We start from the raw sequence: 13,099 nt of genomic DNA on the forward strand, positions 1-13,099 counted from the left end.
TAATATTTTAAGTCATAGATTTTTAGAGGACATCTGATTTATATTAACAAACACGACAACAAAATATTTTATTAAATTATATAATAGCAATAATTTGTTTCTCATTTTATGTGAGTGTCTAATAATAACATATTAATATCAGATTTTTTCTTAATTATCATAAAATATAATTTATATAATTGTAGTTTTAGTATATTCTATATGTTGTATCAGAACTTTTTCTTAATTTTTCAAAATAGAGTTAATTATAAACATAATTATGTAAATATAGTAAATTCAATATTAAAACTGAAAATAATTAAGTGCCTAGAAATGCTAATTTACTGTAAATAGTTTTTTAAAATTATCTAATAGATAATTATATACTCGTATATATATGTAAAACATTTGTTGGGGTTTTACGGTAATTATTTGTTAGGTGCACCAATATATTAAAAATTACTTATTGTGTTTTTTTAAAATTATATGAATTTTTCTTAAATTTTAGTATTATTTGTTGCAGTCGTGAATGACAGACATATCAGACATCAAAAATACTGTTACTTATATAGGGATTAGAGTTAAAAAAAATCCTTAATTTTATATAAAGACAAATATTTATTACTATTGTCACAAATATTTAATTTAAATTAAATTATTACTAAGTTTCAAATATACCTTAAATTATATAACATAATAATAATATTACTTTAAGCCAATGTATTACTAACTCGTTTTAAATTTATTTATTTTAATATCTATTTTTTAGTCTCATTTTTGTATATAAATTAAAATTTGCAAAATTTTGCAATATTAATTTTTATTAATATTTGCATTATATATATATTAATTTATTAAATTAAGCTACAATTAAAATAATTATTATAATATTATTATTATTAGCTGTTACTTATTGAGATTGAAAATTAAATAATATTTATAATTATATTGTGATTTTAAGAAAATTTACTTAAATTAAATTTCATTAGCTTTCGTATAGGAAAATTTTTATTTGACTTTAATTTAGTATAAAATATAAATGAAATATAAAAATCTATACAAATCTCAGACATATTATTTTATTATAAAGGATTTACTAATAATTATTATATACTATAATAATAGTTTATATTTTAAAAATCCRATTAAGAAAAAGTTATGAAAAGTCGAAAACTTCTATAAATATCTCATTGAAATTCATTGATTTATAGAATATATAATGATTTTTTAAATAATAATAAATTAACAATATTAATATAATTTTTGATATTTTTAATTTTCAACGAAACATTTGTTTGGTGTTTCTAATTTTTTTTACAAAATTTATAGTTATAACTATTATAGATAGTTTAAGTTAACATCAATGCTTTTTTATATTTTTTATTATCAGTAATACTACAATCAATTATTTTATATTTATAATATTAATTACCGTAATTGTAAATACAGTTTACGGTAAGACAGTATATACAGTAAATAAAGTTCAATAATACACTTAGAAATGCTTAGAAATATTTTTTTTAATTACTGTACCGATTAATTAATTTGAAAAATACAGTAAATGTTATCAAAATTATAACTAAAAATTATTTGAATTAATATTAATGAAGAATATCATACAAAATGTTTACTAATTTTTAATTATTATAATTTACGTCTCTTTTGTTGATTTGATAAATTAGGTGAATTAGATCCGCTATTATTGATACTATCAAGTCTTTTGTTGGCTGACTCTATGAAGTCGTCGATATCATCAATAAAAAAAGCTTTTGATTTGGTGGCCGCCTTCTTATTACAATCTTGAATGAAGGCGTCGATATCAAGAATAGTATTACTCGACTTCTTCTCAGACTTGATCTCTTGTTTAGATCGATTGTCTTTACGAGTACTGAAAAAATTGTCGAAAGTCTTGGTATCTATTTTCTTCTTTCTCGGCACTCCTAGTGGACCGATATCAGTGTCTGCACCTGTACTCGATGTCGATGGATAATAATTTGATGAACTGCTGGCTTCATAGGTTGGTGTCGGTGTGTAAGTTGATGTTGGCTCACATAGTGGTGCCATAGATTCTGTTGGAGGCGTATCATAATTGTATAGATAGTCACCGTTACTATTACTATCATTTGCAGCAATTTCTTGTGTTTGAACCAAATGTTCTAAATCTTTTACATTTGGTTTTACATCCTTATCATTGACCAGTATATTGGATTCATCAGTGGTATCACCATTATTTGGACTCAAGTTAATGTTTTTCACATTAGGTTTAATATCTGTTTCTCTCATTCTGTTTCTATCATCACTTCTTTGTCTGTCATAATCTCTTTGTCTATCCCTATCTCTATCATCTCTTGTCCGATACCTATCTCTATCTTTCTCTCTCTCTCTATCTTTGTCTCTCATTCTGTCACTATCTCTGTCACTATATCTGTCTCTATACCTATCTCTGTCTCTATCTCTGTCTCTATCCCTTTCTCTCTCCCTATTTCTGTCTTCATCCCTATTAGTCATTGATGACTGTGTTTCTGGTGGAGGAGTCCTTCTTCTTCGCATAGGAAGAGACCATTTGATGCCACTGTTTTCAATTGGTGTGAATCCCTGTGCGCCGTCATTTGCAGTCTCAATAGGTTTATCGCCCTTAAAGGCTACTAAATCATCATTTCTGAAATCAGGTCGACCTAAGACACCTGTTCTGTGTCTGATAATAGGATTTGAAGGCATGGCTGTAATGCTGTTAATGATGTCCACCTTATCCATCATCCGACTGTCATATAAACCCATTTCTTGCAAAAGTTTCATCTTTTCGACAAACTTTTGGTCAACATTTTCATCGACGTGAACATCATTGTCATCATTCACGTCCTCATCAATCGGTGGTCTTATATCATCCATGTCTTGACAATTGTATGTCTATTTCCAATGTCTTCAGTGATCATCAAAACACACAAAATGCGAGTCAAAGACAATAATAACAAAGCGTTGAATTCATTGACAACATTAACGTCTCGATAGACAACAAACACGTCGTTAATGTCGTCAACAATATTGAAGTTATTATTAATATTAATATAAACTCTTTGAATGCTTTGGCGCTAATTGTGAACAAAATTTTATCATTTTTTCACTATATTTTAATATTTATTTTATATAATTAAATATTTTACATAATATTATATTATTTTGTATTGTCTGTTGTTATTTGTTAAACATTAAATAAATGCTTAAATTTGTTTTTGCTTTTGTTTTTTAATTGAAATTATTTTTAATTATTAATTGTAATTAATATTAATTTTAAGGTAAATATTATATATTTAAATAAAATATAAACATTTTTAATCAATAAATATAAATAAATTATTATAAATTATATTATAATAATAAATTAATTTTTTTAAATTTAAATAACTTGAAAATTATTTCAGATATATCTATATCTATGTATTATAATATAATTTTGATAACATATTAGAGTTTTAAATTAATTTTTGCAAAGTATTGGCGAATATATTGCATAAAAAACTTGGGACTCAGTCCTAACCCAAAAAAAGTATCAAAATCTTGTTATTTTTGTTTATTGAATAGTCATTGACATAGAGTATCATACAATCAACTATAAATTTATTATCTTTTAAATACTGTTTATAAATTACATTATACAGTACAGTACAATACATTTTATCGGTTGAATATAATATTAAACAATTGAAACATACTGTAGTTGTGTTTAACAAATAAGTAAATATTGAATAAACTGTTTTTAGAAATTTATTATTATATAAAAATGAACATAATTTATTAAATCTAATTATTTATGATTAATTCATATTTCAAATAAATGATATTTTAATATTAATAAATAGTCGTTATATTATTTAAAGTTTATCAAATAATTTCATAACTAATACTTTACTTTATATGATTTCTCTTCTAATTTTATAATATGAAATCAACTGATATTGTAATTATAAGAATTTCAGTTAATTTAATTTTGCAATTATAGCATAATTTAATTATCAAATAATTATAATATATAATACAGCATAAATAAAATAGATAATATTAAATTACATATATTAAATAATATACATTATGATAGTCTATGATATTAGTTTGGATATGGAATAATAGTTTCGCAAAATATAACAAATATAATAAAATACATTTAGAAAATATGTGATAAAATAATTGTTCAGTGATATAGTTATTGTAATGATATCATTCACTTTTAGTTTATTACATTTTATAAATAATGTAATTATACTAATATTTTTTAATTAAAATTTTTAATGAAATTACATTGTAAAATTGTCAACATGATTATTATAATAAAATTTAAACAGTATATCAATATAATACAATATAATCCAGAAATTTGTAAAACTATACAATTTTTATGATATATGTAGAATTGTAAATGTAAAAATTCAAATTTCAGATAAAATAATATATTTCATTAATGGGTAATATTTATATATAAGTGTACTCTAGATTAGTATATTTATTGCATATATATTTTTAGAGCTTAAATATTTTTAAACCACCCATTAATTGCATCACAAAATACAATATAATAATTAAAAACTGTTAATATAGAGTATTTATTTATACCAAATAATCAATCAATAGATAAAACTCCCAATTTATATGTTACATAAGCCTTATTAATGATAACATTTATAAAAATTATAAATTTCTCTGTATTACTATATGAGTGAACTTTAGCCCACTTTATAATTAGTAACGATTTTGCCGGCAATTTTCAGTTGTGAATCATATTTCCTGCAATTAATGATTAATTTTTGTGTTGAAACCCTTTAACGGAAACAGATTTTTTTTTTTGAAAAATTACATTAGACTTCTAGCGTCTGTGAAACCCAACTGTTTTACAATTTTAGTATCATTTTTACTATATATATATATATATATATATATATATATGTAATCTACTGTACATTTTTAAATATAGTACTAAATATAACTAATTTACGCAATTACATTGTCTTCTTATTTATGATATTAAATAACTTAGAAATGAGAATATTATTAAAAAAATTACTTTAAGCTAATGTATAATTATTACTATGGATTTCGTTTTAAGTGCAATAAACCATAAATATAAAATACAAAACTAGTTTTAAAAAAAAATAATTATGAAAATAATTTAGCACCACAATACAATTGGTTTTAATAATAATTATCTAAATAAACTGTATTGTATAGACAAATTATTTTTTTTAATTCAATTGTAATCTATAAAATAAATTCAATACTTATATAACATAACAAATAGTGCCCCACCTCCCAACAATTGTTATATAATTAATATAAGATATAATATGAATGTACACTATTATTAACAATACCTGTATATAAAACTTTGTACCGACAATCCAGGTATAGGTAATATAGGAATAAAAAATAATTTATGACACGTCCGCTCCGGGTTATCGGATACTGTATTGCATTTGTTAACTACATGTACTCTACATAATGATTATTAATTTATTTTAGTAATCATAAAAATTAACTGAAAATATGTTACATTTTTCAAATGTGTAAAGAAATATATGTAATCGTTTGACAATTGGATGATAAGGTTTTATTAATGCAATTGTCAATATCGTACTGATATAATAGACAGCTATTGGCCAGATATCATTGAATCGGTACTTATGTTTTTATATCATTGGTATAAACTGTGGGCACAACTGTCTGCGTATAGACCAACCCCTCCTATGGTAACCAGACATTCATGTAATTCAATATTATAACTGAAATATGTCATTAAAATTATGTAAATGTTTCGGCAAATAAAAACCCGTACTCTTTTATTTTACGCTAAAAACGTTATGAATCATTAAATTACATGTACTATATGTATGTCTATTAATGGTATTATCGTATTTCATTAAAAAATGATTGGATGATCACTAAAAAAATATGGTTAAAAATTTCTGGGAAATGCAAAGACAAGGCGGCAATCATTATCTCCCGCATTGCTATACTAGTCTCACTCGTCCTGTAATTTTAAGGGTATATAAAGGGCTGGCATTTGCACGAAACGAGTCATTTAAAAAATTATTTGACAAAAATTCTCATTTTTTTGACAATTTTTTTTTATTTCCACGTGTACTGTAAAAGTGAGTTAATTTTTTTTTAAATTTTGCTAAACATTATGACAATTAATTATTTTTTCTAATTTTATTTATAGTCCCAAATAATTATCATAATGCCGAATACAGTTGAACAGAATAATGGAGCCCAACAGGTGCCCCCCACCCAACCCGGACAGACTGTCCAACAAGTCGGACAACAAGTGCCACCAAAAGCCGGTGAGACTAAAAAGTGTACCGAAAAGTGTGAAAAAGAGTGCGCCGAACATAAGGTGGCCGATGGACAACAACAGACTGAAGTCAATCAATAAATATCAGACTTTAATTTTTTGAAAAATTATTTATATTTATAATTATTTTTATGCTTTATCTGATATATCAGAAAAGTATTTTTGTACTATTTTATGTATTGAAAATTGATATGAATTTTGAATAAAATTAAAATTAAAAAAAACAAATAAATAAGTTTAATTAGATAAATTTATAAGTAAATTAAATTTATTTACAGTAAAAACTATCTGTAATAATAAATTCAGGTAAATGTATGGGAAATTACAGTAAATATTGTAAATTATTAAATATTGATATATACAATACAAAATATAAAATACCAAACCGGTTTAATAAATTATAAATGAAATACAGGTACCGATAATTATTTTTTATATATTATACTAAACATACAATTTGTTTATTATTTCTTATTATCTAATCTAAGAAGTGGTGTACGATTGCCGGTAGTCTGTGTCGGTCTCTTGTTATGCGCCGGTTTTGGTAATTGAATGTTGGCTTCTTTGACGTCATCGGGAATTGTCTTAGGATCAGGTGGTATGTGATAATCGGCCATAAGTTCTTTAAAAGTTCCCAAATGTGGTCGAAACTCGTCCTCCATATTAATGATCTGTCCGGCAATGTATTGATCTTCAATGATATTTTGAATGATTTGTGCAAACAGTTGTTGATCACTGTTTGCCGGAACTATTATACTATTAGATCGGATCCTATTAGCGGTTAACTGTTCGGCTAAAGTCATTACTTTGTCGTCCAACGAGTCTATTGTTTCACCGATTTTCTTAGAGTATATGTCTTGCTCTTCAAAGTACTTCTCATTATATCTCTGTTGTAAACCAATTATATTGATAATACATCCGCGTATACCGTACTCATTGATGGCGTTATTCTTCATCACATCCAATGCATGTTTGGACACCAAATATGATGTGAAGTAATTATAAGCTAATAAATCAAAAGTTAATTAATCAATATTAACAGTTAAATCAATAGTAATCACATTTACATCTATAAGCAGCGGCACAGTTGACCACAGCATCAACTTTAGGATATTTAGCAAACATATTGTCCAGAAATTTCCTGTCACTAACATCGCCGGTAATGAATGACACACTTGTCTTCAGTTTTACATCTTCTTCAATATCAGTCTTGTGGTTGATATCAACGGCTAATATTTTTGCACCTTTAAGTGCCAATCGTTGTCTTATATGATATCCGAGTCCCGAAGCACTTCCCGTGACCAGAGATACCAAACCGTTTAATGCAATTTTTCCCGTATTTTTAGTCATTTTTTCGGCCAATAATTGTCACCAAAATTGTTAGTAAATATCAAAATACATGTGTTTTGTAATGCATTACATAATACATAACAACGTCAGTGACATCTACTCTATTAAAATCATTTACTATACTGTAGTCTATAGTATAGATAGTATAGAGTCTATAGATTATAAATTAACAATTGATTAACAAATTGATTAACAAATACATTCAATTTAATTAATACATTTTTTATATTAAATTTTATTTTTAAATTAGAAAATTACAAATAAAAATAATAAAATACATACATAAATACAAACATAAATTACAATTTCTAAAATCAATATAACGTTAATAAACTGATGATTAAATTGAATGGCATTTCAATTGATGTTGTTTAAGATCTTCACGCGTTGCAAAACATTTGATATTTGGATCACAAGTGTCTAAATCACACTTAAATGGTTTGTCATTTGTGTGTTTTCTCTGGATATGCCTCTTCATGTGTCCACTATTTCGTGATTCATATTCACAGTAATCGCAATAATATGTCTTAATTGGTTTGTCAGACAAATCATGATGTATTGCCAGATGACTATCGAGACTATCTTTTCGAGTATAGCTTTTGTCACATAATTCACATTTAAATAGTTTGTCAAACGATGGGTCGTGTCTTACATTTGCTTCCGACTCTTGTCTCATCTCTTCATCTTCTGAATTGTCATCTGTCTTATGAATTGTTAACAATTTAAAGCCTTGAAATCGAGGAACAGTAGTTCGTTTGACAGGAATAATCACTTTTCGGTCATGTGTTGTATATTTATGTTTCTTGAGATCATAATCTGATCCAAATTCAAGTCCACATCCGATCCAATCGCATACAAAAACTTCATTTTCTTTCGCTTCCGTCTTTAATTTGACAGTTTTGCTATCTTTTTCATATATAATTCTATCATTAGTTTGTGGTAAATCAATGACAATTTCATTGTCCAACAACAGAGGATCTGTTAAATTGTCGATAATTCTAAAATGTGATGTCTTTATGTGTTGTGAATAACTGGTTTGTGAACCAAAACTGAGTCCACAGTTATACCATTGACAGAGTATGAGTTGACTATCAGTTGTATCGCTTTTCATATACATTAACTTATAGTCATTATCTTCTTCACATTTTTTCAATCGTTTACTAAATCTCTTTCAGCAAATAATTATCTAAATTTTTGGATCAATTCATAAGTTAAACAATTGATTGACAGAAAAATTTAAAGACTTACGACAATCAACATTATTATCATAATTGCTATCATTATTAGTGCCACTAATCACTTGATCCAACTTATCTTTTTTATCATCAATTTGGTTAAACTCGATATCACTATTCAATTCATCAGTGATTCCGCAAAATTGTTTATCTTCTTCGACAAGACTTTTGTATCGTTTTTCGAGTTCATTGTATTGCATCTGATTCTCAAAATTTTCATCACAAAGACAATTGTTAGCAAAAGAGGTCAGACATTGTCGATAGTCTTCAAATAATTTTATAGATTTCTGTGCGAAAGATAATTGTCGGCAAAGTCTGTTGTTTTCATCCCTTAACGACTCGACAAAGTCCTTCACCTCAACCATTGAATCCTTTTTTATGTCATCGATGGTCGACATCTCACCCATTATATCACAAGACATGTCTTGAGATAACTGTAAACAAATGATTGAATGTTAAACCAATCAAACAATTCAATTGAATTGATGTTTAATTTAAATATTTTGATGCAAACAGTGATCACAAATAATATTAACACTAAATATGTTGACAATCAATGATTTAACCAATAGATTGCTTATAACATTGATTATAGCATTTGAGGGATTAGTTTATGTCTAACGTTATTCATAGTCATTGACTTAAAATTAGACGAATGGCTTCCCTATTGTTTATAATAACCATATTTTTGGTTAAAATGTTATCAATCAGTGAAAGCAATTGTAAGCAAATTATTGATTTTACTTACAATTAATATAACTATAGGTTTTACTAATTGATATTATTTTTAATTTATAAAACATTCAATTTTTCATGCTTTAACTTTACATCTATTAATTAGTATAAAAATAGTTATATTTAAATATATTGTCCGACTATATGTATGGGTTAGGTTAGCATAGTTTTGTGGGATAGTTTGGTTTGGGTTATCCCTATCTATTAGTCAATCAATTTTCAACATGTGTTATGTTTTTCATTTCATATGAAAACATTACATAATTGTAATTATTTTAAATAAGTTTTATAATTATTAGCTTATATTGATTTTGTATATTAATTAATGCATAAATCAAACCAATAGATATAGTTGACCATGGTACTTTTGCATACTCTACTGTATGTACTATGAAATGCATGTATAATATCCTATACGAAGTACACTACTGTACACTCATTTGACATCATTTTCACCCATTTTTATATAATTTTTTTTATTTCATATTATTATTATTTTGTATGTTTTGTCGATCAAACCCATGACTTACTATAACACTTAAAATGCATTGAAATAATAGTTTATACATCTCTTGATAAGTATTTTGTTTGCTTAAGAAATGGCATGATTTGTGAATTTTTAAGCCAGAGTTGACTCAATTGTATGCAAAATATATTTGAATTGAAGACATGCTTTGCATAACATCTAAAAGCTTTTGCATTAAATTTATATTCAAATATATTATATAACTTTCCAAATATTATATAATATACTTATGTATTACAGTATATGGTATACAGTATTAATGMAATGTATAAGATATATCATATTTATTAAATTATATATCCTATAATATATTTGATAACTAGAAATAATCTTATAGTAYATTGTATGGCATTATTATAATACAAATTATTCTTTACTATGTATTTAACATTATATAGCTTTAAAAATATGATTTATAATAATTTTTAAAAAATGTTTTCATTATAGTTATGAAGCAAATCCTATAAATGTTTTTATTTATAAATTATGTAATATTATATAATTAATATATTGTGAATACATAAGTGAAATATATGGCATTTGATGGCATAACTAAATGGAGTAATGAATATAAAAAAAGTGAGAGAGAGTTGTATCTGAACAGTGGTGAAGATGGTTGGCGCCCGTCGTCGCTAACAATCAATAAGTTTGAGCTGCAAATGGATCACTACTAGTGAGTGTCAGTCTCTGCTTCTGCCTGTCCTCCCAGTGCTGCTCACAATCTGTTTCAATATAAACTCTGTTATATTCTTCATATTAGCAAAAGTGTCGCTTATTTGGCGGTTCACTACTATTTAAATGAAAGCAAAACTGTTGAGTCAATCACTTTTTGCACAAATAAAATAATGTTTGCTTTCAATTATTTATTAACTTTAATCAAGTCTTTTACTAAATTAATTTTATTTGATTCAACTATTTTAATGATGATTTGATGTGTAAAGAGAGTGCTATTATACTAACATTTAGTTTTTCATTAAATGTTTCTCTTATACTGTAATAATCACTGATGTTTCAAGTATTACATCTGCAATAGCTTTAAAACTCATGAGAAACTGTGGTTCAAATGTTTTATATTATATTTGTTATTGATATTTGATTTAATGTAATCAATGGCTGTTCCGCACAATTCATCCTATAATTATCAGATGGATTCAACTCAGGGACAGTACTTCCAGAACCCGTACCATAATTACGGTGTTTACCGAAATATATATTATCCATACGATCCTATGACTGGTGAACATTATTCATACGCTAAGCCCAGACAATATGAAACACCAAATGAGTACAAAAATCTTCCGCCGCCAACATTCATGTCCACTACTGTTGACTTTAATGATAATGAAAGTGAACCACAATTACTATGTTGTGATTGCTGTCGCTGTAATATACCGTTTAACTGTTTGACTGTATCTCTTATAACAAACATTATATTGATTGTATTGTTCACATTAATTAAAATGTTTTTTATTGACCCAAAAGCCACTTCTAAGAGTACCAGTGCTTTGATTGAAGAGATTATATTGATATTACTGTTTACGGGAGTCGTTATTATTATAATTATTTTTATAAAGTATGCCTTAAATCAGGAACGAAGACATGAGTTGTTATCAATATTGATGTGTCGGTCAACTGATGCTAATTACGATCATTACAATCATTATAATCATTACAATCAAAACCAAAGTCACTATTATTATGATACTAATCGTCTAAACGAACAATTTGTTTGAAGTTTTTCATTAAATATAATATATATTAATCTATATAATTGAATATATCATACTTGTATAGTATAACACTAATTAATTGACTATTATTACTAAATATTAATATCTAATAGATGTGTAATAAAAATTTATTCAATGTATTCATTAAAACTAACTGTAAGTCATGTAATGTTATCACTAAATTTCGATACATTATTTTAAAGAATAATACAAAATTTAATTTTATAGTACAGTATATATTATAGTATAATTCTACAAATATATTTAAAATTATATATTTATAACACAAAAATATATTAAATGTATAATAATATAACAATAAAAATATAAATAGTAATAAATTTTTGCTCTGTTTTAGATATTATGTATTATTATTATTCATGACATTTATATTTTATTAGTGTATACATAGTATGCAAAATAAATCACAAGTTCTTTATTGTATCGCTTTTAGAAAATTTAGTAATCAATTATCAGTTTGTCAAACAAATTTGACATTATTATAGTTTAAACAATTTTGATTTTTTAAAAATATTATTTTATATGTATATATATATACCARTATATATATATGCATAATAATATTCAATAATATTCAATATATATTAAGTGTATAGTATTCATATTAATTTATTTATTGTAAAATTTAATCATAAAAATTAATTAATTTTTGACATATCATTTGCTATTTTATTATAACTTTATTTGTGCTTTACTTTTATTATTTATTTTTATAATACTGTACTACTACTGTATACTGACAGTGTTTTAAATACAATTTTGTACAATAAAGTACAAAATACAATAATATTTATGTAATGAGAAAAGTCCAATGGATTTTCAAATTAATAGACAAAAATAAATAGATTAATAAAAATAAAAAATTATTTTAATTGACATTTAATCTTAAATATTGTTTTATTATTTTTATTAAAACTAATAATTAGATTTCAAAAATATATAATTAACAAACACATTGTAATGTCAATTATATAACAGAATAGAGTATTGAATAATAAATATTTTATATAAATATAGATTTCATTTATTGTAGTAAAAGCAATAACATGGATGTGCTTACAATTGTAGCAATGGTTTGTTTAATATTCATTAGTAGACAGTAAATCATTTAACATGAAATGCTTTAATACCTATAAAAACATGACATATAACTAGTTTATGTCTTATAGAAAGCTATTTGACG

General features: G+C 24.9%; 3 protein-coding genes across 3 annotated transcripts; all 3 read right to left on the bottom strand.

Annotated features, from left to right (window-relative positions):
• Nucleotides 1-1,623: 1,623 nt before the first annotated feature.
• On the bottom strand, nucleotides 1,624-2,868 carry LOC128961612 (putative uncharacterized protein DDB_G0271982). Its single transcript, XM_054307864.1, has one exon. The coding sequence runs from the start codon at nucleotides 2,866-2,868 to the stop codon at nucleotides 1,624-1,626; it is 1,245 nt and encodes a 414-aa protein (XP_054163839.1).
• A 3,846-nt stretch (nucleotides 2,869-6,714) lies between these two features.
• Nucleotides 6,715-7,789, bottom strand: LOC128961285 (3-hydroxyacyl-CoA dehydrogenase type-2-like). The gene is made up of 2 exons (XM_054307502.1): nucleotides 7,387-7,789; nucleotides 6,715-7,325 (listed from the first exon to the last, which is right to left on the bottom strand). The coding sequence occupies exons 1-2, from the start codon at nucleotides 7,667-7,669 to the stop codon at nucleotides 6,784-6,786; spliced, it is 825 nt and encodes a 274-aa protein (XP_054163477.1). The 5' UTR covers nucleotides 7,670-7,789; the 3' UTR covers nucleotides 6,715-6,783.
• A 220-nt stretch (nucleotides 7,790-8,009) lies between these two features.
• LOC128961613 (zinc finger protein 64-like) lies at nucleotides 8,010-9,453 on the bottom strand. Its single transcript, XM_054307865.1, has 2 exons — nucleotides 8,918-9,453; nucleotides 8,010-8,855 (listed from the first exon to the last, which is right to left on the bottom strand). Exon 2 carries the CDS (start codon nucleotides 8,784-8,786, stop codon nucleotides 8,010-8,012), a length of 777 nt encoding a protein of 258 aa, XP_054163840.1. The 5' UTR covers nucleotides 8,787-8,855; nucleotides 8,918-9,453.
• Nucleotides 9,454-13,099: the final 3,646 nt, after the last annotated feature.

The sequence above is a fragment of the Oppia nitens genome, unplaced genomic scaffold (genome assembly GCF_028296485.1).
Source record: "Oppia nitens isolate AA-2021 unplaced genomic scaffold, nextdenovo-longstitch-racon4-pilon3 scaffold5_pilon_pilon_pilon, whole genome shotgun sequence".
Classification (NCBI taxonomy): Eukaryota; Metazoa; Arthropoda; class Arachnida; order Sarcoptiformes; family Oppiidae; genus Oppia; species Oppia nitens.

What these genes read in the sequence shown, in the direction of transcription:
- LOC128961285 (XM_054307502.1), bottom strand. Translation starts at nt 7,669, where the DNA reads ATGACTAAAAATACGGGAAAAATTGCATTAAACGGTTTGGTATCTCTG. An exon ending in CTGTGCCGCTGCTTATAGAT is followed by an intron (nt 7,326 to 7,386) that starts GTAAATGTGATT and finishes TTGATTTATTAG; the next exon opens with CTTATAATTACTTCACATCA.
- LOC128961613 (XM_054307865.1), bottom strand. Translation starts at nt 8,786, where the DNA reads ATGTATATGAAAAGCGATACAACTGATAGTCAACTCATACTCTGTCAA.
- LOC128961612 (XM_054307864.1), bottom strand. Translation starts at nt 2,868, where the DNA reads ATGGATGATATAAGACCACCGATTGATGAGGACGTGAATGATGACAAT.